The sequence below is a fragment of the Cyclopterus lumpus genome, chromosome 18 (assembly GCF_009769545.1).
Source record: "Cyclopterus lumpus isolate fCycLum1 chromosome 18, fCycLum1.pri, whole genome shotgun sequence".
Taxonomy (NCBI): Eukaryota; Metazoa; Chordata; class Actinopteri; order Perciformes; family Cyclopteridae; genus Cyclopterus; species Cyclopterus lumpus.
Window position 1 is genome coordinate 15,324,716 of NC_046983.1, and position 25,966 is coordinate 15,350,681.

At 45.2% G+C, this 25,966-nt stretch overlaps 1 protein-coding gene across 6 annotated transcripts in view; it reads right to left on the bottom strand.

Annotated features, from left to right (window-relative positions):
• Positions 1–701: 701 nt before the first annotated feature.
• The window catches only part of lrch4 (leucine-rich repeats and calponin homology (CH) domain containing 4), a 41,831-nt gene continuing 16,566 nt past the window's right edge, over positions 702–25,966 (bottom strand). For 3 of the 6 annotated variants that reach the window (XM_034557239.1, XM_034557244.1, XM_034557245.1), the window contains 17 exons: positions 20,235–20,379; positions 19,318–19,447; positions 19,105–19,210; positions 17,001–17,247; positions 16,570–16,666; positions 16,217–16,337; positions 16,025–16,113; positions 15,875–15,921; positions 13,224–13,376; positions 12,876–12,944; positions 12,644–12,698; positions 12,491–12,554; positions 8,031–8,132; positions 7,853–7,950; positions 7,631–7,768; positions 7,210–7,287; positions 3,772–6,840 (listed from right to left, as the gene is read on the bottom strand). In XM_034557239.1, coding sequence (XP_034413130.1) covers positions 6,613–6,840; positions 7,210–7,287; positions 7,631–7,768; positions 7,853–7,950; positions 8,031–8,132; positions 12,491–12,554; positions 12,644–12,698; positions 12,876–12,944; positions 13,224–13,376; positions 15,875–15,921; positions 16,025–16,113; positions 16,217–16,337; positions 16,570–16,666; positions 17,001–17,247; positions 19,105–19,210; positions 19,318–19,447; positions 20,235–20,379 — 1,967 coding nt within the window. In that variant the 3' untranslated portion in view covers positions 3,772–6,612. Of the gene's footprint in view, positions 1,007–3,771; positions 6,841–7,209; positions 7,288–7,630; positions 7,769–7,852; positions 7,951–8,030; positions 8,133–12,490; positions 12,555–12,643; positions 12,699–12,875; positions 12,945–13,223; positions 13,377–15,874; positions 15,922–16,024; positions 16,114–16,216; positions 16,338–16,569; positions 16,667–17,000; positions 17,248–19,104; positions 19,211–19,317; positions 19,448–20,234; positions 20,380–25,966 lie in introns of those variants that run through there. The other 3 variants (XM_034557242.1, XM_034557243.1, XM_034557241.1) reach the window with 3 other exon arrangements.

The following is a 25,966-nucleotide window of genomic DNA, read 5'->3' on the forward strand; positions in this document are numbered from 1 at the left end:
GACGTGACAGGAATTGGACCGGCAACATTTCCATGCACAAGTGCAAGCATTCATTAAGTGCGTGTCTTATCAGGAAGTGAGACGATAAGCCAGCAGCAGACGGTCCTCCAAGGCGGAGCGGGATAGAGCAATTAAGATGATAGTCAATTAGGCCATGCTGCTAATTGACTTGTGATTAAAGCCAGAGCTGATTAATAAAAAGGGAGGCTGCTCTCTTCTTCCCGGCCTAGAGTGATGATGCATAAAAATAATCAGAATAATATCAAGTCATGATAGTTCCGGTTATTTGCTCCCAAAAACAGTGGAATACAGCACCACATTAACATGTGACATTTATAAAAGTTCCACAGCAACATTTCTTATTGACAATAGTGCTGAAGGCTGGAAGGGGAGAGCAGGGTCGGCTGGGACACCAAATCACCTTCCGTTACTCTGACTACATGAACTGTAATGAAAATGATTTGATCACTGGGCAGATACATAAATAGAATAATTTGTGTGTTAGTTTGATCTGACTTTGTGTTTTTACTGTTTCCCCCTGCTTGCAGTCTTTATGCTAAGCTACGCTAACCAGGATCTGGCTCCAGCTCTGCACTTGACACCGTGAGACGGAGTCATCTCTGAGCATGTTGAACTCTTCCTTTAAGGTGTTTTTAAATCTCTACGACGAGACATGAACAAAGACACGGCCAAGCTTTAAAGTAATTTACAGTCTTTTTATTTCTTACCATGTTTTTTGATCTTTGGACACTATGTCTGACTGTACAGTCAGTGAGTATGTTAAATATGTTGAAAACAAACACTGGCCCTGAGAGGGATCTCTTTGGTGAGATACGGTTGCATCTTTGCAGCTGTGCTAGCATTGTGTTGAGCCAGCTGACCCACACGGTTCCGGTCTGGGGACCCGCTGGGACCCGTCGGCCAGGTCGGCCAACACGTGGACAGTCTGGGCCAGACGACTCAGACCCTCGTCCTCCATGATGAGTTGGGGGGAACACAAGGAATCCTGGGAAGGGACATGGAAAAGAGTGAGCAGGTAAGATACATTCATAATGAGATGGCATTAATTTGACACACATATATACGCACATGTATGTATGTATGTATGTATGTATGTATGTATATGTGTGTGTATATACATATATATATATACATATATATATATACACACACATACGTATATATATATATACACACACACATATATATACACATGTATATATACACCTTTGGACACACATATATATGTGTGTGTGTATGTACACATATATATATATGAGCAAGACTCTTACCCCCAAATTGCTCCCTCAGCTGTTCCTACGCTGTATGAATGTTGTACAGACAGAGCCACTTTTATGCTAAGCTAGGCTAAATATGGCCTGACTCTTGTGCCTGTACCTGTTGCTTGTGATTCACAGGATGTTCAGAGAGCCACAGACTGGGTACAACACAGTTCTAGAGCTCCCCAACATGCGCTCCTGGTGGCTCAGATCCAGCCTGTTCCTGTAGTACGGAACAATACTGGAATAGGGTTGTCTTCTCTTCTGAATGTAAAGGCCAGTGGCGAAGGGTTAACTCATTTAGAAGACATGCTCACTGGCATTCTGTCACACAGCAGCTCATTTCCTTTCATTCAGTGGATATCAGAAAACATTATACAACGTTGGAGTGTTTATAGCCTCCAGGGCTGAAATGAAAATCTATTACATGGGACTTGTACTTTCCTGTGGAACAAGCAAGCAGGTGCATCCAATGAAAGCACCCCACTGACACGTGCAGTAGGAAAGATGTGAGGCTTAATGCAACAGAAGGATTTGTAGCGGCCATGAGTCCTGCAGGTATTTTAGTGGATGCTAACATTATCCTGCTAACTTGTTTCTTACGACCCATAGTTATCACCATGACAACTAACAACTAGTCAAATGACCACAGCAAACCGTGCAATGTTGGTTCCAGTGATATTTCATGCACATAGGAATACTTTTAACTCCCCAAATCTAGCGTTTAGAACCGTAGTAAAATGTTTGAGTCCAGCACACGTTTACATGTGATGCACATCTCATATGTTGTAGTGTATCAATGACACATTCCTTTAACAACGTGAATTGTCATCAGATGCAGCAGCTGAACAAAGAAACTAAACAAAGTCTGTACTGAGACAATATGAACAGCTGCTTTGATAAATCCCTTTATTCCCACAACGGTTACACTGTAATATAAATAGTTTGCATTTGAGATTTTCACGTTTACAGGTGTCTTTACAAGCTCTCTCATTACAGAAGTTTTAAAGCTGAAACCTCATTTAGTGAAACATTCAAGATGACCTAGAATGCATCAAGGACTTGACATAAAAGCCTTTGTAGTGGATTTAATTAGGCGTAACGCAGCAGTCTTAGTTTTATGTAGTTTTTTGCTCACAGGGACTCACACTAAACTTAGGAGCACGTAGGCTTTGATATGAATGAACCTTGAGGATCAAATGTAGATACATCTTGTCTGTGTTGAGGGAACTCTTGACGACCTTGCTCACCCACATTACCCGGAACATCTAACCCGGTAAGATTAAACCTACAAAATCAATGCCGCGAGAGATGTGGAGACAGAACTATTCATTAAGTGTCCCCTGTGAATGGTGCGGTATACAAACCCACAGGCCGATCGCTCCTGTCCCCTGACCTCGGGTCAACACTCTCACCTGCTCCAGCACGGGCCAGTGGAGGTTACCGAGGTGAACCTGCTGTTTGGAGAGCACACAAGCTTTTGAAGTGGTTAAAGCACAGGGCACAGCGGACGTCAGGGTATCTGCACGCCTGCTCAGTTTGACCACGTTTCATCAGCATGATTGTGAAGTCAAATCAGAGATAGTCGCATCACTTACTCTGTTCTGTTCTGAGAGTCGATGTGAAGGAGCTTCTTCCTCTCAAACTCCCCCAATTACTAATAAGTCTGGTGTGATTCTATATCTGTCTTATTGACAACAAATCCCATGCAACCAGCAGTGCATCAGTCCATCTCTCACGGTTAGTGTCCACCCTGTCGGTGGCTCTGGACAGAGACCCACCTGGGACCTCTGCTCTTTAAAACCCAAACCTGCTGTTTAGAGACATGTCTTTGTGTGGCTTTTATAAGCTCGTTGCTGCCCCCCTGTGGATGGTGAGGGGAAACGCCCCTCCAACTGTTCTCGTTTATACAGATACCATGTCCAGTGACTTACACTGTATACATAGAAAACTACAGAACATCTGGGTTTAACTGGCCCTTTTCGTCACCACACACACATTTGTAAATGACTTTTCGGTGTAGCTTCTGTTTATGTTGCGCTGTGCACTGATGGCATAATGCATTTTAAATTGTGCAATGTTGATTCTTTGGCACCTGTCAGACTTAAAACCTGTTATTCCCAATGCAGTAAAGAGAAAATTCCTGTCAGCAGGATAACAATTTGAGCTTAATGGCAGAGAGATTACGTGTTCGTAGATGCATTTGTTGGTTTGGTTCTGCACATGGGATTTGTTGACAGAAATATGGAATATCCCCAGACTTATCATTGAATCTACTTTAGTTTGAAAACAATATCTAACTTGTCTTGACATGTTAGACATAAAATATTGTAATACTTTACCTACAACAGGGCAAACTCTATATCCTTTGAAGACCATGAGAAAGCTAGTAAGTGGCCCTGAGTTGCGGCTGCAGGTACCCGACACACTGACCTTCTGGCTCATAAGCAGAAGCACAACAGCAGGCGAGCAGACGAACACACAAACAGCACATGGTCAAAGTTGGTTTTTAATTAAGTCTTTACAGCGGGATGGAAAAAAACTTTACATATAGATTTATATAAACTCCAAAAAGATTCTCAATAATACTAGGGTGTCATATAAATATAAAATACAACTGTATTTCTGTTCCGCTAACATATTAAAGAATATAGCTTTGTCTAAACCAGTGAATGAATTACTGTTTGTTGCTTATCCAGTTTCATTTATAAAATATACATTTTGAATTGAAACGATATAACATTTCATTATAACAGCAGGCTAATAAAAAAAAACTTGATATGGGACAGGAGACTTTTTACAGTGGAAATTCAGACTGCAGCAGAGATGTGGACAATAACTGGACCAGTGTGCTGAACACCTTGAAGTGTGGGGCCCCAAAATGTTATTATATAAACAAAAAGACATTATGAAATAAGTACCCATGAATATATTGTGTAAAATATATATACATACCAATTATTTGTGAACATTTTCAAACTAAACTTTATATGAAATGTCATTTTCATATAGTTTAACTTGAGTTTTAATTACAATATAAACATAGTTTTTTATTGTGGCATTTTTTCAAGAGCTGCTTTTATTTTTCCTCTTAAGCAAGCTCACCAGTTAGCCTCCGTTAGCCGGAGCAACCAGGATGCTAAAGTCATTTTGAATCAGTAAACTAGAGAGAGTTTACACACAGTACACACTTGCAGTACAATACTTCGGCTCACTTGGTTTATTACTGGCCTCCTTAGTGCAGCTAAGTGGCTAACGCAGACTTCCTGTCTGGGCTACCAGCGCGTTAGCCAGGTTAGCTCTGTCAGGCTAAACACAAGCGGCACTGCGTGTGTTTATTAGCAAGTGAAGCTAGTTTGTTGGTTCAGTAACATTGTGGGCGCTCTAGCTAGTGGGAGCTAACAGGCTAAGATGGCATGAAATAAAAGGGTCATTAGGAAAAATACATTTCTGTTATGACTAATTGCATATTTTACACAATTTCTTCATGTGATTTCGTAATTATTTATTTAATATTGAGCACTTCGGGGTTCCATATTGGAAGAGAAATGACCATATCCACACTGTTGATATTATTTATAAATGTTCCACAGCTACTAGGGAAAAGCCAATAAAAATGTAACTGTAGGTTATTTCTTGATTTAATTTCCCCCCAACATTTTGTAACCGATAGGAATAATAATTACGAGATTAGAGTTTTAGTAGAAAGCTCTAATGTCCCATTCTGGTTTAAATCTGGTTTGAATCCGAGATTAAAGTAAAAACAATAAATGATCTTAATGTTAAGGGCTTTGCAGTTTGAATCCCCAAAAGCTTTCAAATCCCTCCAATAAGCGTGGTAATCACATTCACTTCTGACCTTCTGAGCTCTGAGCCAGACAGCGTGGGTGAAGCAGCAGAGGCCTCTGATGCGCTGCTCAACGCGTCGCCTCCAGGGAGTCCATTGTTTACCAATCCAAGGAAGGGGAAACTTTTAAACAATCAATGTTATTTTAACTCGGAATAATTGAACATCGATCTGATTTGCCCGTGTGTGCGATTTAAAGCACATGCACTGACTTCACAAAGCCTCTGCTGCTTCACCTCGGAAACAAAATAGAACAGATTTAATAAATTAAAAAAAGGAATAATTTAATAGCCTGTGTACATTTATACAAACATAAAGTCAGCTGGTGAAACAGACCAGACTTCACACGCACCTCCTGGGGGGCGTTGTACCGTTTGGACACATGAAGTGTGGGGGGAGGTCGATGCAGCGACATCACCGCCACGCTTCTCTGTTAGCATAGCAGACGTATAAAAAGAGGAGCGGCCTCTGCAGTGGTCAGTAAGAGGCACTGTGTCATATGGCTCACTGTCACACTGTTGAGATCCAGGTCTCAAGGCTAAAACGACATTCACAGTTCCGTCTGGGCAGTTTAACGTTGCTCAGAGGAAGAGCTGCTCTGAACACAGAACAAGTTAAAACTTGGGGAGCAGAGCTAAAGAATCAATCTGGTCTCAAAGTGTTCTCTGATAACGAGTTAGAGCTCAGTTAAGCTGCTCAGCTAGTCCTCATTTGGGATTTTTTTCATTGGATCTTTCCTTCCACTAAAAAGCATATCCTATGTTAGGGAAGTTGGTCAGCGAGGATGTCTATGAACCGGTTGGGTAATCCTCCTGCTCTTCGTATCCAAACAGCTTTGACTAAGCTGCTTTTATTGTTTTACACTGTTCTGTTCTCAGCATGGGGAGAACCGTGTCATCATAACGGGTTAAACTAATCTTTGAGAATAAAACTCTAGTTCAGTCTGCATGGTGTCATTTTTCCAGTGTACAATACATAATACACTATCAATGAGTCACATCTCAAAGTGGATGTTAGGGGAGTGCACATTGGTAAAAAAAATAAGAATTGATACAAACAGCGAGGTATAGCATGTAATTTGGATTTGCTCCACCCATTTAAGTCTCAACCAATGAGAGCAGCCCTGCCTCAGACAGTTAAAGCTCCCATCTCCTCAACGTGCTGAACTCATTTAGTAGTTATCAGTGTTGTGCTTCCTCCGAACGTCGGAGTGCTGTAGTGTATTCTTTGTTTCTAAAAGGTGCTCTGCTGCATGCTCGATACGGCTCAGACATCCAACCAGTGCAGCGGTGGAGTGTCAACACACACTCTAGAGGTCTTATGACATCGGCTCAAAGGCCACTGAAAAAAAACACACACACACACACACACACACACACAGCAGAGCATTGTCTGAGATGACAACTGTGGGAGCAGCTGTGTGTGTGAGTTCAGAAGTAGATCAGTTCATCCGTCACGCGAGTCTGAAACTACTGAGTTGCTCCTCTAGAGCAGCAGGTAGCAGTACAGGACGTAGAGCAGGGCCATGGCTGCACAGTAGAAGAGCAGGAAGTCTGTGGACAGCGGCGAGGACGACGACCACGAAGGCGAGGAGTGGCGGGGGGATCGGTCCTCCGCCGTCTCCCCCCACCCGGCGGCCAGCAGCGCCGTCACACAACGCAGCACAGCGGGCAGCTTACACAGAAGCACATCAGAGCACGCACACATGCCCGTCTGGACAGGAGACGCAGGACAGGACAAGGACACACACACACACACACACACACACACACACAGGAGGAAAATACAAGTAGTTATACCAGGAGACAAGAGGAGGACACAGCAGAGTTAGGGTTGGACTGATAAGGCTGTTTTAAAGCCAGCAGCTGGCCCATATATATCAGTCCAACCCTGACAGGAATAATGGAGCAACACAACTGAGCTTAAAGCGCATGGATGACCCCTGAAAGCGTCTCTCCATGAGTGAAACCGTCGTAATTCCTCACAATATAATCAAGAAGTGATAAGAGAACTAGTAACGACAGCCATCCCTCCTCACCTCACCCCCGTTCTGAACATATCAAAGTGTGACAGGCTCTTTACCTCAGTGACTCCCAGCTTGCGACAAGCAGAAATGAAGTTTTCCACGTTGAGTCGACACTTTGCTGAGCTCAGTTTTGGCTGAAAATAATATCCCCCCAAAAAAAGAAAAACACATTTAGGGAACTTCATGTAGTTGGGATTAGGAATTCTTGAATCGTGGCTTTTATTTAAGGAGAAGAACACTTTTAATCATACAAGTTTTCATTTTGTGGAACATGGACTCATGTTTAGGGGTTGACTTGATACATTTCCACAGATATAATTAAAAACAAGTCATGTCACACTAGCTTAGTCAAGAATCCACAGTATGCTAAAATATGCCAATATTATATAAAAATATATATAAAGCTACAGTTTGAACACTGGTAGACGGAATAAAGACACAACTACTGACTCATCCGTGAAAGGGGAAAGGACTCACCACTGCTGGGGAGGGAATGTGGATGATTGACACGGAGCGGGGTCGGATGTGATTGGCCAGCTGGCAGAGGACGGTTCCGTTGGATAAGGCCTCGCCCAGGTCCTCTGGCAGAGTGATCTTCAGCCGGGACTCCAGAGTCTTTAAATATAGAATATTACATTTGGTTTGGTATTTCAGTGCAGTGTGGACACATTTGACCTAAATGATGAGATGTGGGTTTACCCTGCGTAGCTGTGTGATGTCTGCTCTCTCTTCTTTAGGAGACCGCAGCATTGTGCGAGACTCACTTCTGCCAGACTCCCCGAGAGGAAAGGCCGACCCTGACAACAAACAGGACACAGCGTTGGAACGTCTGAAGCGCTGACCGAAAGTGTGCAGCGGCCATTGTGTTGCTGCCTACCCGTGGGTTTGACGTGGCCGCGGGACGAGGTGCGGAACAGGAAACTGTTGGGTCTCTGGGCCTGACCGGGGGGGGGGGATGTCTTCGGGGAGGAGGGAACATCTGGCACAAACATTCAGGTTACAGATGGAACACATTGCAGTCAAATGACATGTCGAGGCAGAAGATGAGCATGGAGGGGCGAGGAGGACACTAGGCAGGGCAGAAAGCTCAGGGAAGTGGACCTACTACCAAAGATCAAGAGGACACTATTATGCTCAGAATAATAATAATAATAATAATAATAATACTCCTATGAATCGCCACCTTAACGTGGTGGAGGAGTTTGAGTGGCTCAGTGATCCTGGGAGCTATGTTGTCCGGGGCATCAGCCCCTGGTAGGGTCTCCCAAGGCAAACAGGTCTCGGGGGAGAGCCCAGACTAAGAGCGGTTCAATAAACCCTGATGATAAGCAGCCCACGGACTGAAGCTACCTTGCCTGGACAAGGGAAACCGGGGCACCCTCCCGGAGCCAGACCCAGGAGGGGAGCTCGTCGGCGAGCGTCTGGTGGCCGGGCTTTCGCCCATGGGGCCCGGTCGGGCTCAGCCCGAAAAAACATCATGGAGCAGCAGTCACCCTGTGGACCCACCACCCGCAGGGAGAATTATCGGGGTCGGGTGCTATGTAGACCGGGCGGCGGGCCAGGCGGGAGACCTGGGCGGGCTGATCGCCAGCGGCATAGACTAGCTCTAGGGACGTGGAACGTCACCTCACTAGCGGGGAAAGAGCCGGAGCTGGTGCAGGAGGTGGAGCGGTACCAGCTAGATATAGTTGGGCTCACCTCCACGCACAGCATGGGCTCTGGAACCAAGCTCCTGGAGAAGGGTTGGACTTTGTCCTTTTCTGGAGTTGCCCAGGGTGGGAGGCGCCGGGCGGGAGTGGGGATACTCACGAGCCCCCGGCTGAGCGCCGCTGTGTTTGAGTTTTCCCCGGGGAACGAGAGGGTCGCCTCCCTGCGCCTACGGGTTGCGGGGAGTAAGGCTCTGACTGTTGTTTGTGCTTATGCACCGAACAGTATTTCGGAGTATCCAGCCTTCTTGGAGTCGGTGGGAGGGGTCCTGGAAAGGGCGCCGCCTGCCGACTCCATAGTTCTCCTGGGAGACTTCAACGCTCACGTGGGCAATGACAGAGAAACCTGGCAGGGCGTGATTGGGAGGAACGGCTTGCCCGATCTGAACCCGAATGGTGTTTTGTTGTTGGACTTCTGTGCTAGCTACAGTTTGTCCATAACAAACACCATGTTCGAACATAAGGTGGCTCATAAGTGTACCTGGTACCAGAACACCTTAGGCCGGAGATCAATGATCGACTTTGTAATCGTATCATCTGATCTGCGGCCGTATGTCTTGGACACTCGGGTGAAGAGAGGAGCAGAGCTGTCAACTGATTACCACCTGGTGGTGAGTTGGATCAGATGGCGGGGGACTCTGCTAGAAAGACCTGGCAAGCCCAAACGTGTAGTGAGGGTGAACTGGGAACGTCTGGCAGAGGATCCTGTCCAGGAGGTCTTCAACTCCCACCTCCGGAAGAACTTCTCACAAATCCCGAGGGAGGCTGGGGACATGGAATCCGAGTGGACCTTGTTCAAAGCCTCTATTGTGGACGCGGCTGCTTGGGGCTGTGGCCAGAAGGTCATCGGTGCCTGTCGTGGCGGCAACCCGAGAACCCGATGGTGGACACCGGGGGTGAGGGTAGCCGTCAAACTGAAGAAGGAGGCCTTTCGGGCCTGGCTGGCCCAGGGGTCTCCTGAAGCAGCTGACGGGTACCGGCGGGCCAGAAGGGCTGCAGCGGCGATGGTTGCGGAGGCTAAAACTCGGGCATGGGAGGAGTTCGGGGAGGCCATGGAGAAGGACTTTCGGTTGGCCTCAAGGAAGTTCTAGCAAACCATCCGACGGCTCAGGAAGGGAAAGCAGGGTCTACCCCAGGCTGTTCTCAGCAGGGGGGGGGGGGGAACTGCTGACCCGGACTGGGGACATCGTCGGGCGGTGGAAAGAGCACTTTGAGGAACTCCTAAACCCGGCCAACATGTCCCCCGGAGAGGGGGCAGCGCTGGAAGACTTTGGGGTGGATTCACCCATATCCCTGGCAGAGGTCGCTAAGGTAGTCAAAAAGCTCCTTGGTGGCAAGGCGCCAGGGGTGGATGAGATCCGCCCTGAGATGCTGAAAGCGCTGGACATTGTTGGGCTGTCTTGGTTGACACGCCTTTTCAGTGTCGCATGGGGGTCGGGAACAGTGCCCATGGACTGGCAGACCGGGGTGGTGGTTCCCATCTTCAAGAAGGGGGACCGGAGAGTGTGCTCGAACTATCGTGGTATCACACTGCTCAGCCTCCCGGGAAAAGCTTATGCCAGGGTGCTGGAGAGGAGGCTCCGACCGCTTGTCGAACCTCAGATTCAAGACGAACAGTGCGGATTCCGTCCCGGTCGTGGAACAGTGGACCAGCTCTTTACCCCCGCAAGATTACTGGAGGGGTCCTGGGAGTTTGCCCAACCAGTTTACATGTGCTTTGTAGACCTGGAGAAGGCTTTCGACCGGGTCCCTCTGGGTTTTTTGTGGGGGGTGCTGCGGGAGTATGGGGTGCTGGACCCGTTGGCACGGGCCATCCGGTCTCTGTACGCCTGCAGTAGGAGCTGTGTTCGTCTCCTCGGTAGTAAGTCAGACATGTTCCCGGTGGGTGTTGGCCTCCGCCAGGGCTGCCCTTTATCACCGGTCCTGTTCGTGACCTTCACGGACAGGATATCTAGGCGCAGCCAGGGGGCGGAGAGGATCCGGTTCGGGAGTCTCGGGATCACCTCTCTGCTGTTCGCGGATGATGTGGTCCTGTTTGCCTCCTCGGACCGTGACCTCCAGCATTCACTGGGGCGTTTTGCAGCCGAGTGCGAAGCGGCAGGGATGAGAGTTAGCACCTGAGAGCTGAGCCGGAAGGCAAAGCTCTCCATTTACTGGTCGGTCTACGTTCCAACCCTCACCTATGGTCACGAACTCTGGGTCGTGACCGAAAGAACGAGATCTCGGATACAAGCGGCCGAAATGAGCTTCCTCCGTAGGGTGGCCGGGCTCAGCCTTAGAGATAGGGTAAGGAGCTCGGACATCAGGGGGGAGCTCGGAGTCGAGTCGCTGCTCCTTCGTGTCCAAAGGAGTCAGCTGAGGTGGTTCGGGCATCTAGTCAGGATGCCTCCTGGACGCCTCCCATTAGAGGTTTTCCGGGCACCCCGGGGAAGACCGAGGACACGCTGGAGGGATTATATCTCCCGGCTGGCCTTGGAACGCCTCGGGATCCCCCAGAATGAGCTGGAAAGTGTTGCGGGTGAGAGGGAAGCCTGGGTCGGCCTGCTGAACCTGCTGCCACCGCGACCCGACCCCGGATAAGCGGCTGATAATGGATGGATGGATGGATAATACTACAGTAGGTCTTTAGCTTTTCATTCAACAAAGAGAAACACTGTGAAAGAATAAATAACCAGGACTACGAATACAACCAAGCGTTAGATGGTAACCGTACAATAATCTAAAATCATAACTAATAAGGACATAACTAGTAATCTATGGACTCACTGGTGGTGAGGAACACCGTTCTGTTTAATGAGCTTCTCTTTTCAGTTCCATAATGTTCCGTTTGGGGACATCTCTCCTTGAGTCCCTCAAGTGCTCAGAAAATGATAATTCAAACTTCATCTGTGAATAAGATCGTGTGACACGATCACAAGTGACTGTAACTTTGTGATGACAACTGCAGTTTCCACGGTCACCAATGAATCTCCTCATTATCTTTGTGTTAGTTTCACCAGTGAGCCAAAGGGAGTCGTTAGTATTGAGACAGGTGGAGGTGTCAGGAAACAACCGCTAGTGAACAGCAGAATGAGGAACCTCGCTCTGTAAAGCAGAAACCGTCTCTGTCCTTTTGTGAACTGTAAATCACTGGATCTCCGAGTATATTATTAGAGTTGTTCCTATATACAATTATGTTATGTAGTAAATAATACAGTAGTTCCGGCACCTCCTTTAGCTCCTGTCTTATGGAATGGAATGATACAACTACTAAATGGAGCTTGTTGAAGTGTAATTCAGGAGGTTTTTACCACAGAGGTCTCCTCTCTAAAACAAACACACACGGATCAAATGGTAATAATGCAAATTAAAGCAGCATCACGTAAACATCTTGGATGTTATATCCATAACATTGGGCGACACACTGCTGACACAGACACAGGCTCACATTTACACATATGTGCAATTTAGAGTCATCGGTTATCCTACGTGGCATGTCTTTGGACTGTGGGAGGAAGCTAGAGAACCCAGAAAGAACCCACGCTGTCACGGGGAGAACGTGCAGACTCCACACAGACAGGCCACCAGCCCGGGAACCCAAAACCCCGGCCCCTCTCTGTGTGTGTGTGTGTGTGTGTGTGTGTGTGTCTACCTGTCCTGCTGTTGGAGCGTTGTAGAAGTGTATAGGGAGACACTGAGCTCATCGGATCAGCACTCTAATTAAAAAAGGAAAACAATTGAGATGTTCAACAATGGAAGCACAGTCCAGCTCTGTTCACTGGAGAAATAAGAGGACACTACTCACTGCACATCGCTGCCGAAGGCCTGAGTGGGAGCCGCTGTTCTCTGGAGATGCACCACTAGGGGGAGACACACACCAAAGATTACTCCCGACAGAAAAACAGCGCTTTCCACACTCAAACTTCCTTCCATTTGTAATTCACACAAACTGAGGTAAGGATGGACAAAGTCAGTCTAAGTCACATGTCTCCGTGTTGTTGCTCTGCTGTATGTGCTGTTCTACAGGCCCTACTTACGCTGAGCTACTTCCTGTCTGTGGTGCAGTGGCCACAAGACTTCCTGCTTTGCTGGATGACTTCAGCAAACTGCAAAATTAGAGTTTTGACATGAGAGCGTATAATTAGAAATAACAGACAGAAGGGAGTGTCCTCTGACAGAGCTGTTCCTATGTGTATGTAAGGAATACACAACTTAGAAAAGCTCATTCACACTGTGTGCCACTGAAAGAGTCACATTCATGTTGTGTATGTCATGTGACCCGTGTCCAATCCATTCATGCACTTCCTCTGTCATAAAGGACTGAAAGCTTCACAACACGTACATTTTAAATAGTGGATATATAAAGAATAAGAGTGAGTATTGACCTGGCCTTCTCCCTCTGCTGCTGCAGACGCTCCCTCTCCTGCCAGATGAGGAGGGTGCCCGGCCTCCTGCGCTCCTCCAGGGTGGGGCTGGAGGGGGACAGAGGAGAGGAGGAGGCCGATGATGGGGGAACCACCTCCACATGGAGGCTGTTCCTGGAGAGGAGAAAGAGTTGGAGAATGACAATAAGGCAAATACAAATGAAATATTATGATCCAAACACAGTTTAGAATAGCCAATCCTCATCCCTGCCAACTACACTTTTGTCATACAACGACATATTATGAGATATAAACGTGCTGTACCTTCCTGGTGTGGAGTACCACCCACATTCAAAAGGTAATTAAGAGTTACTGTTGCCTGAGGTGAAAGCTTCAAACTCAATTACGAACCACTTAAACCTTATTAACTATGTAACACAGCTAAGGAACTGGCTGTTATGGCGTTACTATGGCGGCAGGGCAAAGAGAGCGCTTCAGTCCTGAGACACACTGTCGGTTTTACCAGTATAAGTTTAGATAAAACCAAAAGCTTTTCATACATAGGCTGTCTCTAAGCCAAGTTACATCAACATTAAATTACATTTAGAAGTGTTACAGCACAGCATTGACCCCAGGCTGTACATGTCTTCAGATGTGTTGACGTGAGGTAACACAAGTAAGGGATGTAAGACCGGTCTGCTCTTCACTTTGGGTCCAACAACAAGGGCTCTTATCTGGGCAGCTCAGAAACACAGTCCTGGTCCAGTAAAGCAAACCCAACCTTCACACAGCAATGCCACAGGCTTTATTGTTTATTCTCAGCACCTCTCTATTCCACAGAAATTGATAAACCAAGGAGTTGTTGTTTTTGTAAAGGTCCAACTGGCATGGACTGAGCCCATGCATAACATTCATATTCATCATACCTATTCTGGGGTCTGACTCATGAGAATGCAATCTTTGACTTTTCATTGGGGAAATCAGCAAATGGTTGTCACAGAAAACTTCTTCACTATCAGGTTCAAAGTAAACAGTTCATCGCACAGCAAGATCAAAAGTTCTGGATGTTTGTGACATGGGCCCAACAGAGGCTGAGGTAAATATCAAATCCAATTGGGTGAAGATTGTACATGAGCTGTACTCAGCAGTTTAACACTAAATGGGAGCAAGAAACGACTCCAACTATTGAAATGAGTCAATAGACTTGCATCTGGTTCGTGTCAAATCATTGCATCACTCAAATGTAAAAGTCGGTTTAGAAACTACGTGTCGAGTTTCCCTTTTCAGTCTCAGCATTCTATTTGTTGGGTGTTGGAGGAAGATGTGGAACATCTGTTTGTTCAAGCTGATCGTACAGTGTAAAGGAGCAACAGGATTACACAGCTAAACTATATCTTCCTCGGTCCAGTCAACAGACCTAAATCATTTCCACGATATGAAATGCTGTATGAATATTAGTCATTTGAGTCAAGTACAGTTAATACAACTCAAAGGCTTAGAATGAAACCTGCTTGCTGCTCCCGAAGCTGAGAACAATAACTCAGTATCACATGTTAATATGTAGCCAATGGGACTGCTGAGCCACTAAAAGCCAACACTGTAGTCATCTTGGTAACGGAACAACAGAGCAGCGTGATGGAAGCTGCCTGCTGGCCTTATGAAGTCACAATACGCTGTGTGAAATGTGCTTTTATTAGTCACCATCACTGATGAGGTGTTTGGTTTATATGCATGGAGGCGTTTATAAAGCTACAGGTCTACTGTGTAACCGACGTGCACCGTCTCAAAAATGTCCCTGCATGTCGGAGATCCCCCGCGGACACCACAGAACTGTGGTTCCTCACATCTGTGAAGCTAGAACCAGAGAATGTATTTTTTCTGCATAATTGGACCTAAATGATTAATCGATTATCTAAGATCATAGGCGTGCATTTTCCTTCAGCATGTTTGACCGTATCATAGCGTGGCATCTGGTTTTGCTCTGACCAGCTTTCCAAAGAGACACGGACATTTAGACAATGCTGTTCTGTAGCCACAATGTCACAAAGGTCTGGGCGACTGTTAACTTCACGAGATAACATGCAGAGTTATGGGAACAGCGGTCTGTTGACTTTTCCCAGCTCTTCAAATACCCGTGATGGGACCTTGTAAAACGAGGATGGAACAGAGAAAAGGTGATAAAGCATCGTCCGTCTTTGTCACTTGGAGGGCCTGAACACATAGTTTCCAACCAGAGAAGCCGAGTTGAGATGAATAATTGTGAAGGAGTAGAATTAAAAGGTGGAGAGGAAAAGCTTTTCAAATATACTGGAATACCTTGGCACAAGAACTGTAAACAAAGGAGACCTTGGAGAGGTCATGACACACTTCCCTTAAAGCCTCTTGCTTTATGTCCTTTACTCCCTGAAGAAGATTAACACACTTATTAAACCAGGTTATTGTTTTGTGCTTTGATCCAATGTGTAATATGCATTAAACTGTATTGCTCATTTGCTTTTTAAACCATTATCAGCATGTTGTGCTTTAAACTGATTTAAACCAATATTCCAGTTTTAAACCAATATTTATACTTTAAACCATTAAACCATGCATTAAAACAATATTCATTTTGTTGTGCCATTTTCCTCAAAATGAACAGTGTATATTTTACAGCAGATTTTTACAAAACTTACCTGCATATTTTTGTGTCCTGTGACGATGAAGAGCTCTCTTCTTGCTCCTGGAAATCAATGACATGATCAAAAACCTTGTTCCAAATAACATAGAAGGCAAGATGTTACGCAACAATGGCACAATTGCTGATGAGTGTGAGAATGAGGTACCAGAAGAGGTGCTGGATCCGTCCTGATCTCCTTCTCTTCTTCTGTCACACTGCTGTCAATGAAGTCCACATGCCGAGCATCCCCATTCACTGTAAAGAGAAGAAGAAACCCAATCTACCCTTTAGAGAGATTTACAGAACAATACAGCTAATTACATGACAGACAGATTAGAGCACATCTGTCCTTCTTCACCTTTGTTAGCTTCCACAGGAGATCCATTCTCCTCCTCCTCCTCCTCCTCCTCCTCCAGGTTCCTCTGGTCCCTGCTGACCTCAGCCATGCGAAGGGAACGCTCTGAGAAGTCATCTGCTGACTGGACACACAGATAGGTCGGAGTCATTGCTCTGAAGTGAGTGTTAACGCGATGGAGAGGTAGGCTGCGCTTCTATAGGATGCTTTTTCCACTTGTGAGATACACACATTGAACGGTTCACCAGCATCGTCTGATCTCAAATGCAACACGAGTACAATTACATACTTCTGTTTGATCAATAAATAATGTGGTCTGCAGTGTAGAGACGACGGCGCGCGTCCAGGAGTTTTACCTCATTCCCAGACCAGCGCTTGCTGCCACTGTCGACACTGTTGAAGCCAGAATCCAGTCCTCCAAACTGACCTGTGAACAGCTCCTGGTCTGATAGACTGCAGGATGGACACACACACACACAGACACACACAGTTAGCCTAGCTTAGCATAAAGACATTGGGAAACAAACGTATAGCTACCAACTCCTCTATAGCTGCCTGATTAATACGCTGTATCTCAGTTTTTTGTAATTGCTACTCAAACATTAAAGGAAACATAAGAAGTGGTTGTAGAAGGAGTTCAGCAGTTTATCCATCCACTCAGCACTTTCATGCAGCATAACCAGCTACAGCAGGACACATTCAGTCAAGTGGGTTGTTCTTTGAGCCTTTCTGCTGCCTCTTGACTCCCTCCTCCTCTAGTTACTTCCCTCCCTCCAGTCCTCCTCACCAGCTGTTGAATCCAGTGGGCCTCAGGTGCCTCTCCAGCTCCTCCTGGCTCCTCTTGCAGGCTTCCATGTTGAGGTACTTGAAGATGTGGTATTTGCCCTTGGAGCAGATCTGCGCAGGCGGCATTTGCAGCGGGTTGTTGTCCAGCAGGATGCTCTGGAGGTGCCGGAGGTGGCGGTAGCACAGGGGCACGTGGGAAATGCGATTGCAGGACACATCGAGCCGGACGAGGGGGAGCTCGGATATTTCTGGGTGGTGCAAAGAGAAGGGAGGGGAATGTTTTAGGCTCAGTGTTGGTTGGGCCTCAACGTGTTGACACTTAACACAATCTTTATGTCTTTTACACAAACCTAAAACCACGACGACACTCTTATCTTATTTCACTTAAAAGAATAGGAGAGGTGATCTATGGCACAAATGGAATATAATCTCCATACCTATGTTTTCATTAGTGTATAATCACCTAAAACTAAGAATCATGGTTTTGTTAAATAGAAGGAGCCCTTCATATCTACATAGGGAGCAGGTCTCAAAGACGGCCATGCTGCCGTTTCTACAGTAGCCCAGGCAGGACAAATCAAACACTGTTTCTATGCCACCTGAAGGCCACCGTAGTTCTACTACACACTTGGACAGGGGGGGATGCGCAGAGGGGTATTCTGTTGGATGCAATCTGCAGCCTCACCACTAGAAGCCACTAAATCCTACACGTTGCTCCTTTAAAAATGTGCCTTTTGAAATGTTCTTGTCAACAAATGAAAGTGTGTACACTATAAGTTAAACAAACATGTTGTTCTATTTCATCCAGAGTTTCGCACATCCAGGATTCATAGAACAACAGTTGCATCCGTAACTATGTTTTCCTTCCACATAAAACCGTTGCAATCTTTTTTTGCTGCCTTTGCTGGCTCACTGCTACATTCCTTCTGCATTACCGCCACGTATTGATCAGTGGAATAGTGTGAACCAATTGGTAACAGTCCTTGTGCACGATACAGACAACAACGGGGGCCAACATATACAACTTAAAGTCGCACTTCTAGAAGGTTATCTATAAACCTTTTTAACTTCTTCAGTAAAAATTTTATTGGTATTTCAACTTCTTCCACTAATTGTTTTTCCAGTATTTCAACTATTTCTAATGATTCAGCCCCTCCTGCACAGGTGTTCCACAACAGTCATTTCCAAGTAGACTGGAAACAGAGGGTTCAAAAACAAGCAAAGTGGAAGCTCTTGGAAGTAATGAGTGAATGTTTGATGTCAGACAAGACAAAGTGAGCAGCAGTGCTGAGCCGTTTGGTACGGGCGATTCCACCGCCCTTCATTTTACCCCACCTTTATTTCTATTTCAGATCTAACAATTGATATCATTTTCAAAACACTATTTCAAACACGTGTCAGATATGTCCACCATTTTGCAAGCATCTCCTGTCTACTTGTAGTCAGCTGTCTACAGAATGAGGCACTAATGGTGCATTAGACTCTCAGTAAGTCAGCGGTATTCAATACTTCTACATGTAAACAATAAGGATGCAATTACCATACAGGCAATAATCTGGTTAGCGTGTCTTCTTCTTGTTCATATTCATGTAACGTGTTTATGTAACTCTGTAACTCTGTTCATTCTGTACACATGACATCTATTCTTCTGTCCATCCGGGGAGAGGGATCCTCCTCTGTTGCTCTCCTGAAGGTTTCTTCACTTTTTTCCGTGTCAAAGGTTATTTTTGGGGAGTTTTTCCTGATCCGATGTGAGGTCAAAGGTCAGGGATGTCGTATGTGTACAGATTGTAAAGCCCTCTGAGGAGAGTTTGTGATGTTGGGCTACACAAAATAAATTGAATTGAATTCTATTTTTATTGATTTACTGACTCAATGATAGACTGTGTGTAATGAGGTCTGGACATTGCTGAGGATCTGGGGTTAGTTCAATATCACATACGACATCCTGTCCCGGGACCTCACATCGACACTGTAAAAACTCACTCCCCAAAAGAACTTAAACAATTGGGTTTATTAAGGAACAATATGAGCCGAGGTGGTCACACTGGGGGACCATAACTAGAGGAGGTTTGAGGCCAGTGGATGGTCGAGTGTGTCTATACCTTCAGGCAAAGTGGTGAGCTGGTTCCTCCTCAGGTTCAAGTCCCTTAAACACTCGAGCTGGCCGAGTTCTGCTGGCAAACCCTTCAGCTCGTTACAGCTTACATCCTGGGGGGGGAGGGGGGAGGGGGGAGGGGGAGACCTGATGTTGCTGATGGAGTTCTATACACAGAAAGATAGTGTAGATGACAGACAGTGACTTGTGTCCATCCTACCAGCTGTCGGAGGTGTGTGAGGGAGTATATGGAGGCGGGCAGTGAACACAGCTTGTTGTTGCTGACTATGAGCACTCGCAGGAGAGGAAGCTGAAACACCGACGAGGGTAAACTGGACAGAAGATTCCGACTGTGGAGACAAGAGCACAACGTGATGTCATTCACGAGGCACATCCAATCAGGATTCATTCTTTTTCAGTGAATTGTTTTAGATATTCTCTCACAGAGCTAGCCTATAAAGAGTGTGCAGCTACATCTAGTCTTTGTTATTGTGCCTGTATGACCAGCCACCTGGACTTCTTCTCCAGTCTCCTAGTAACAGAGAAACTAGTGTGGAGGAGCTGTTGTTGTAAGACAGGGTTTGTGCGGCTTCTCTTCAGCTCCACCATAAACAAAAACTGACGCTCAGATCCAGTTCTGGTGCGTTTGCACCTGCAAACTGCATCACATGGCCTCTTTGCTCAAGTGACACTTTTAAAGGATATACCATATTGTAGCACAACCTGGGAGTTATTACACTTTTATTTTTTACAACTTCACGGTTAACCTTTGACCTATATTTGGGATGCACTCATTTTCCAAATAAAGTATACAGCCTACATTAGTCATTCCCAACCACCTGCTACAGAACAGGAAGCCGGTCTACACGGCCATGACTAAACAATTTTTGGTATAATAAATACCACAAATGTATAAGTTATGATTGGTTCTTTTAAGTTACCCTTAACTAGTGGCATTGTCATCACCATTCTCTGCCCCACAAGCGCTGATAGAAATGATGTTTATCAGAGAAGCTGAGGAGAGTGTGTCATGATGCTAGCTTGGGTGTGTCGGGGTCCTTTTTAGGAACTGTGACTACACACACTTCAATAGCATGAGGGGGACCAGGCCTGGCCGTGAGCATGGTGTTGAGTTACCTGAGGTTGAGGTAGGTGAGGGCCTGGAGGTTGCCCAGGCTGGACGACAGTGAACGCATCCCATTGTGGTAAAGGCTCAGCGTCTCCAGAGAGATGAACTGACAAAGCTCCTCCGGCAGCTCACACAGCCGGTTCTTAGACAGATCTGACGAGACACAACAGGACCAAACATTAGACCGGTCCATCAGCGTCTCTCCAGGATTCATACCGATACCACACAAAGTAATAACCAATGACTGGGATAAAGCTCACAGATTTATGGAGATGGGAATTACCAGAGCTTCTGAAAATGATCATTGTTTTGGGCCAGATCTTTGCAATATTACTATTTGATATTCAAACTCTTTGTGATTTCTGGAAAGAGGTTCTTCAGACAGGGTGATCCAGCACACATTGCACAGTAATGTCCTTCCCCACTTTGACCCTGGTGTATCCGGGGAGAGGGATCCTCCTCTGTTGCTCTCCTGAAGGTTTCTCCCCTTTTTTCCCTCTCAAAGGTTATTTTTGGGGAGTTTTTCCTGATCCGATGTGAGGTCAAAGGTCAGGGATGTCGTATGTGTACAGATTGTAAAGCCCTCTGAGGCAAATTTGTAATTTGTGATATTGGTCTATACAAAATAAACTGAATTGAATTGAATTGAATTGAAAATTTGACCCATCTGGAAACCGTTGTCGTTCACCTCTCTCTCCCCTCATGTTTCCTGTTACTGTCAACTGTCGAAAAACTGGCAATACGCCATAACAAATATTCCCATGACACCACTTGTTACAGTTGTCTCTTCCCTGACACGTGATGCACGCTTTCTGTGGTCACTGCGTAGCCTCCAACCCCAAACAGATCTTAACCCCGAGGACAGCGATCCGTTCATACTTTAGTTTTACATTCTATGAATCCTTGTGCCTGCAATGACCACGCAGCGAGGAGCGAGGAGCCCACTCTGCGGTGGCAGGATCACCATGCAGCTCGGACCAAACTGGGTGAGCGTTTCCAGAAGCAGCTGCTGCTTCCTGCTTCCTGTCTGCAGAGTGACTGGATGTCGGCCATTCTTAAAGCACACATGCACGTCAGTCAATTGAGGATCGAGATGAACCTCCGCTATGAGAGCAACACTTTCACAAACTCCCCGAACATAAGACTCTCATTGGGAGAATTCTTTCACTTTCTCTCCCCCTAGTGTGTAAATGTTATATTTGAGTCCAGATCATCTGATGAATGCTTCTGACAGGAATACATCTGGTGACACAGCCGTAAAGGATTCCTGAATTGATCAGACTCGGGTTTTCCTCATTTGAACAAAGCCCACCAATTTAGAGATTTCATTGGGGTTATGATCGTGAAATTAATTAAATCAACAATAACATTAAATGGTTCTAGTTTGCAGACTGCAATGACTACTGTACAACGGAGAGGTCTTGGTTCTGTTTTATCTTGTGTTCATGTTTTTGTGGTTATATTTTCCCGGGTGACCCAACAATCATTTTCTGGCCTCGGCTGGACAATAAATTCTATTCTCATTCATTAATTAGTGAATGCAATGCACTTTCTAATATAGCTGCCGTGAATAGTCCAACAAATAAGTTAATTCCCTGTGAATTAAGTAAAAATGTCAGACAAAGTGATTTTGTGGTTTATTTTCTGCCAATTTAGAGTTCATGATTATTTGATTCATCAAGAAAACTACTGAAAATAGAATCTCTGTTATTGTGCGTAACAATGATGAACATAATCGTTTGTTGCAGACCAAAATACTTTGTTTTTCAACTGTTATCAGAGAAATTGTAAATTTTGCAATTTCAGTCCTGAATCACTTCAGACCCAATAAAAGTTCACACATACAGGAACCACACATTCTCAAAGTTTTAATCCCATGTCTGTTCAATATTTGTTCAATAATCTCTCAATTTATGCCAATATCTATGCAATAACATCATGTTTCCTCTTCCTGTCAATATTTGTACAGATATTTTAAAGGACTGATGAACATCCAATCAACGATCCAATCAAATGGATCTGGGACGCACCGTACAAAAGGCAGGTTTATATATCTGGTGGGTTGCATCATGGGTCAGAGGCACATGTTTGGATAGATGACAATATCTTCATGGTGGTTGTGGTCCAGTTGATGGATTTATTGTTGTCCTCCTGATCTAACAATGCTCCACGTGCTCCCTAAGCCACACCCATTTTTGAACAATCGAATCCATGCATTTTCATCAAATTCTTGTATTCCATGTTATCACTTTGCTAAAGATAAAGAGGTTCTAACTGCCAATGTTCTCAATCTGGTTGATTTTAAACATCATCTGCCACAATCTTCTCCATCTTCTGCCCCTTGTTTTCTTTCCTCGACAATCTTCTACCTTCCTCCTCCCAAACCTCCCCCTATCCTGATGACACAATTACGGAGCGTGCTCAGTATTGACCCGTCATCAACATATCCTCCTCTCTGAATCACTTCAACTCTACTGCATAAAAGAGAAGTGAGCGCGGAGCAGCAGACCCAACACAGCGTCAATAGATGGTCTATAGAGCTGCAGAGAGAAAAGGCCCATTAGCACGGAGCGCTCACTGGCAGCAGGACGAGACAGAAGTCTGTCAATGGCAGACAGCCCAATGGCTGTTTATTGATTGCTGTTGGCTGCAGGAGGAGGCACTTCCTCTCTTTGTTGGAGAGCGCTTATGGGGGCTTTTATTTTGGAAGACTTAAGCTGACAAATTCACAAAGAAAGAAATCTATGAGTGTTGTAATTATACAGTTGGATGGGCTGATAACTATGAAAACACATTCCAGAGACTTGGTGCAGGTTCATCGGATAGATATTTATTGTACAGTTGAGTGAGCCATTGCATACATTTTAAATATGTTTTCTTTATGGCCATGATCCGTCTTTACACGATTCACACAGAATTCAGAAACTTTCATCTACACTCATTTCAGTCATTAAGTTGTTCTTCACCAATCTATAAATCCTTTACTTGATTGACTGGAAATAAATCTGCAGGTATTCTGATATTTGATTGATCGTTTTTTTTATATTTTTCTTTGAGCAAAAATGCCTAAACTATTGGTTCCGGAGACTTAGTCGTGAGGATTTGATACTAGTGAAGGTACAGTAACATATTTTAGGGATTCAGACTGTAAAGGCAATCTGGAAGACATTTTAGGGGATTGTAATGGGGCATTCTTCACTATTTCCTGAATTATTATTATTTAAAAGAAATCTTTTTATTGATTTTGAAAATACTTTATACAGGAATGGCATTCTAATACAAAACAATCCAAAAAAGAATCAGCAGATGATTACATAATTAGAATTACAAGGTTTTGTTCAAAACTAAATAATATGAGACTTAATAATCTCTACATTAATGTAAGAGTGAATAAAGAAACCAGACCATTGTAAGTCCTGTACAACACCCGCTGCACAGGGAGCTTCAGCTTCTCCCTTACTTAGCACCACGGTGTAGAACAAAGCACTATAAAAACAGCTTTGTTCCAGCAGCCATCATTCAGGTGAACACAATAGAATTATAAGTGCACTGATTTGTGGCTTTGTGTACTTTTATCGTCTGTCTCGTTCTCTGGGTTGACTAATGTGTGTGGAGGTGGATGCCTCACTTTCCATTGCAAACAAGGTCTACCTACGGGTACAAATACAGTAACCCAACCTAACCCTAACCTAAGCGTTTACATGGCCTCAATAAGTACAGACGCATGGTTCAACGTGTGTGTGTGAGTTGGGTTTGTGTGTGCAGTAAACGTGAGCAACTGAATACTTTACAGTAGCTCCAACGCCCGATCTCCCTCCGTCTCCACTGTCCCATAGCTGGAGGGGAGCCGTCTGAACAAAAGATGGGGGAGGAAGTAAAGTGTGTGTGTGTGTGTGTGTGTGTGTGTTCTGGGGGATGGAGATGTTATTTCTTGTGGGAGCTCCAGTTTGGTTTGAAAAGGAAGAGATAGTTTGGATGGAAATGAGTTCTGCTGTAACGATATTTGCTGCCCAACACGTGCACGTTTCTAATCTTATGAGCACTTTGCAAAGTCTTCAGTCATTCCCTCACCGTAACCAGAAATCCTAAACATATTCCAGCTCTTATCTTAAACATAAACCCATGCGTAACAGAACTAGTGGCCCATACTTGGTCACACACACACACACACACACACACACACACACACACACACACACACACACACGGTCAGGGGGCTGCCATGAGACCGCAGGACGCTGGCTTCAAACAGACGAAGCTGCACCAACAGTTGAAGAGCTGACTCACTTGTTTCTCACGTTTTGTCTTAAGGTCGTCTGCATCACAGCTGAGACGTTCACAGCTGGCATCATAGGAGTGACCAACCATAGGCCATTACCTTTGTCTTCTACGGCTTTGTTACCTCACCTCAGGTACACTTCAGAGCCTGCTTTGATTTGTCATAATCAAAGCAGGCTGGGAAATGCAAATATACAGGCTACTGTATATTTGCATTTCCCAGAAAAGACTTCCAAGAACGGGTCTCATATTCAACAAATAAGGATGATGAAAATAGTCAGATCGGATTGAACCTTCAGGAAAAAAATTCATTGTTAAAAAAAAGCATGAACCAATGAGTGTGCCGGTTGCATGAACACATGGGCCCTCTGTGGCCGCTAATAGAAAACACCTGCTATTAGATCACCGATGTGGTGTCGCAACATGCTTGAAACACAGCAGAGCAGCAGTCTGTTGGTGTGCCCGCTTGTTGGACCTGCATGCAGCTCGGAGTTTAAAAGGCCGTGCGTCACATCAGCTCCACCTCAATGGTTCCGCTTACACTTTTACAAGTGAACAATTTATGATAAATTACCTAAATATGTTTTACTTACACAACTCAGCCTCTTCTAAACCATAAGAATACACACACGTCCATCAGCTGTGGATCAGTGGAGGGCCGGGTCGTACTTCAATCAGAGGATCGGCGGTTCGATCCCCGGCTCCATTAGCCCAAGTTGATGTGATCCTTAGCTCCTCCCATCAGTTTATGAATGTTAGTTACTCCTGATGGACAGGTGGATCCTTAGCTCCTCCCATCAGTGTATGAATGGGTGTGAATGTTAGTTACTCCTGATGGACAGGTGGATCCTTAGCTCCTCCCATCAGTTTATGAATGTTAGTTACTGCTGATGGACAGGTGGATCCTTAGCTCCTCCCATCAGTGTATGAATGTTAGTTACTCCTGATGGACAGTTGGATCCTTAGCTCCTCCCATCAGTGTATGAATGGGTGTGAATGTTAGTTACTCCTGATGGACAGGTGGATCCTTAGCTCCTCCCATCAGTGTATGAATGGGTGTGAATGTTAGTTACTCCTGATAAACAGGTGGATCCTTAGCTCCTCCCATCAGTTTATGAATGTTAGTTACTGCTGATGGACAGGTGGATCCTTAGCTCCTCCCATCAGTTTATGAATGTTAGTTACTGCTGATGGACAGGTGGATCCTTAGCTCCTCCCATCAGTGTATGAATGGGTGTGAATGTTAGTTACTCCTGATAAACAGGTGGATCCTTAGCTCCTCCCATCAGTGTATGAATGGGTGTGAATGTTAGTTACTGCTGATGGACAGGTGGATCCTTAGCTCCTCCCATCATTGTATGAATGGGTGTATGATGATGGGGCAACTGTGGGTCAGTGGTTAGCAGGTCTGTCTTTCAATCAGGGCTTGGTGGTTCAATCCCCGCCCTAGTCGATGTGTCCT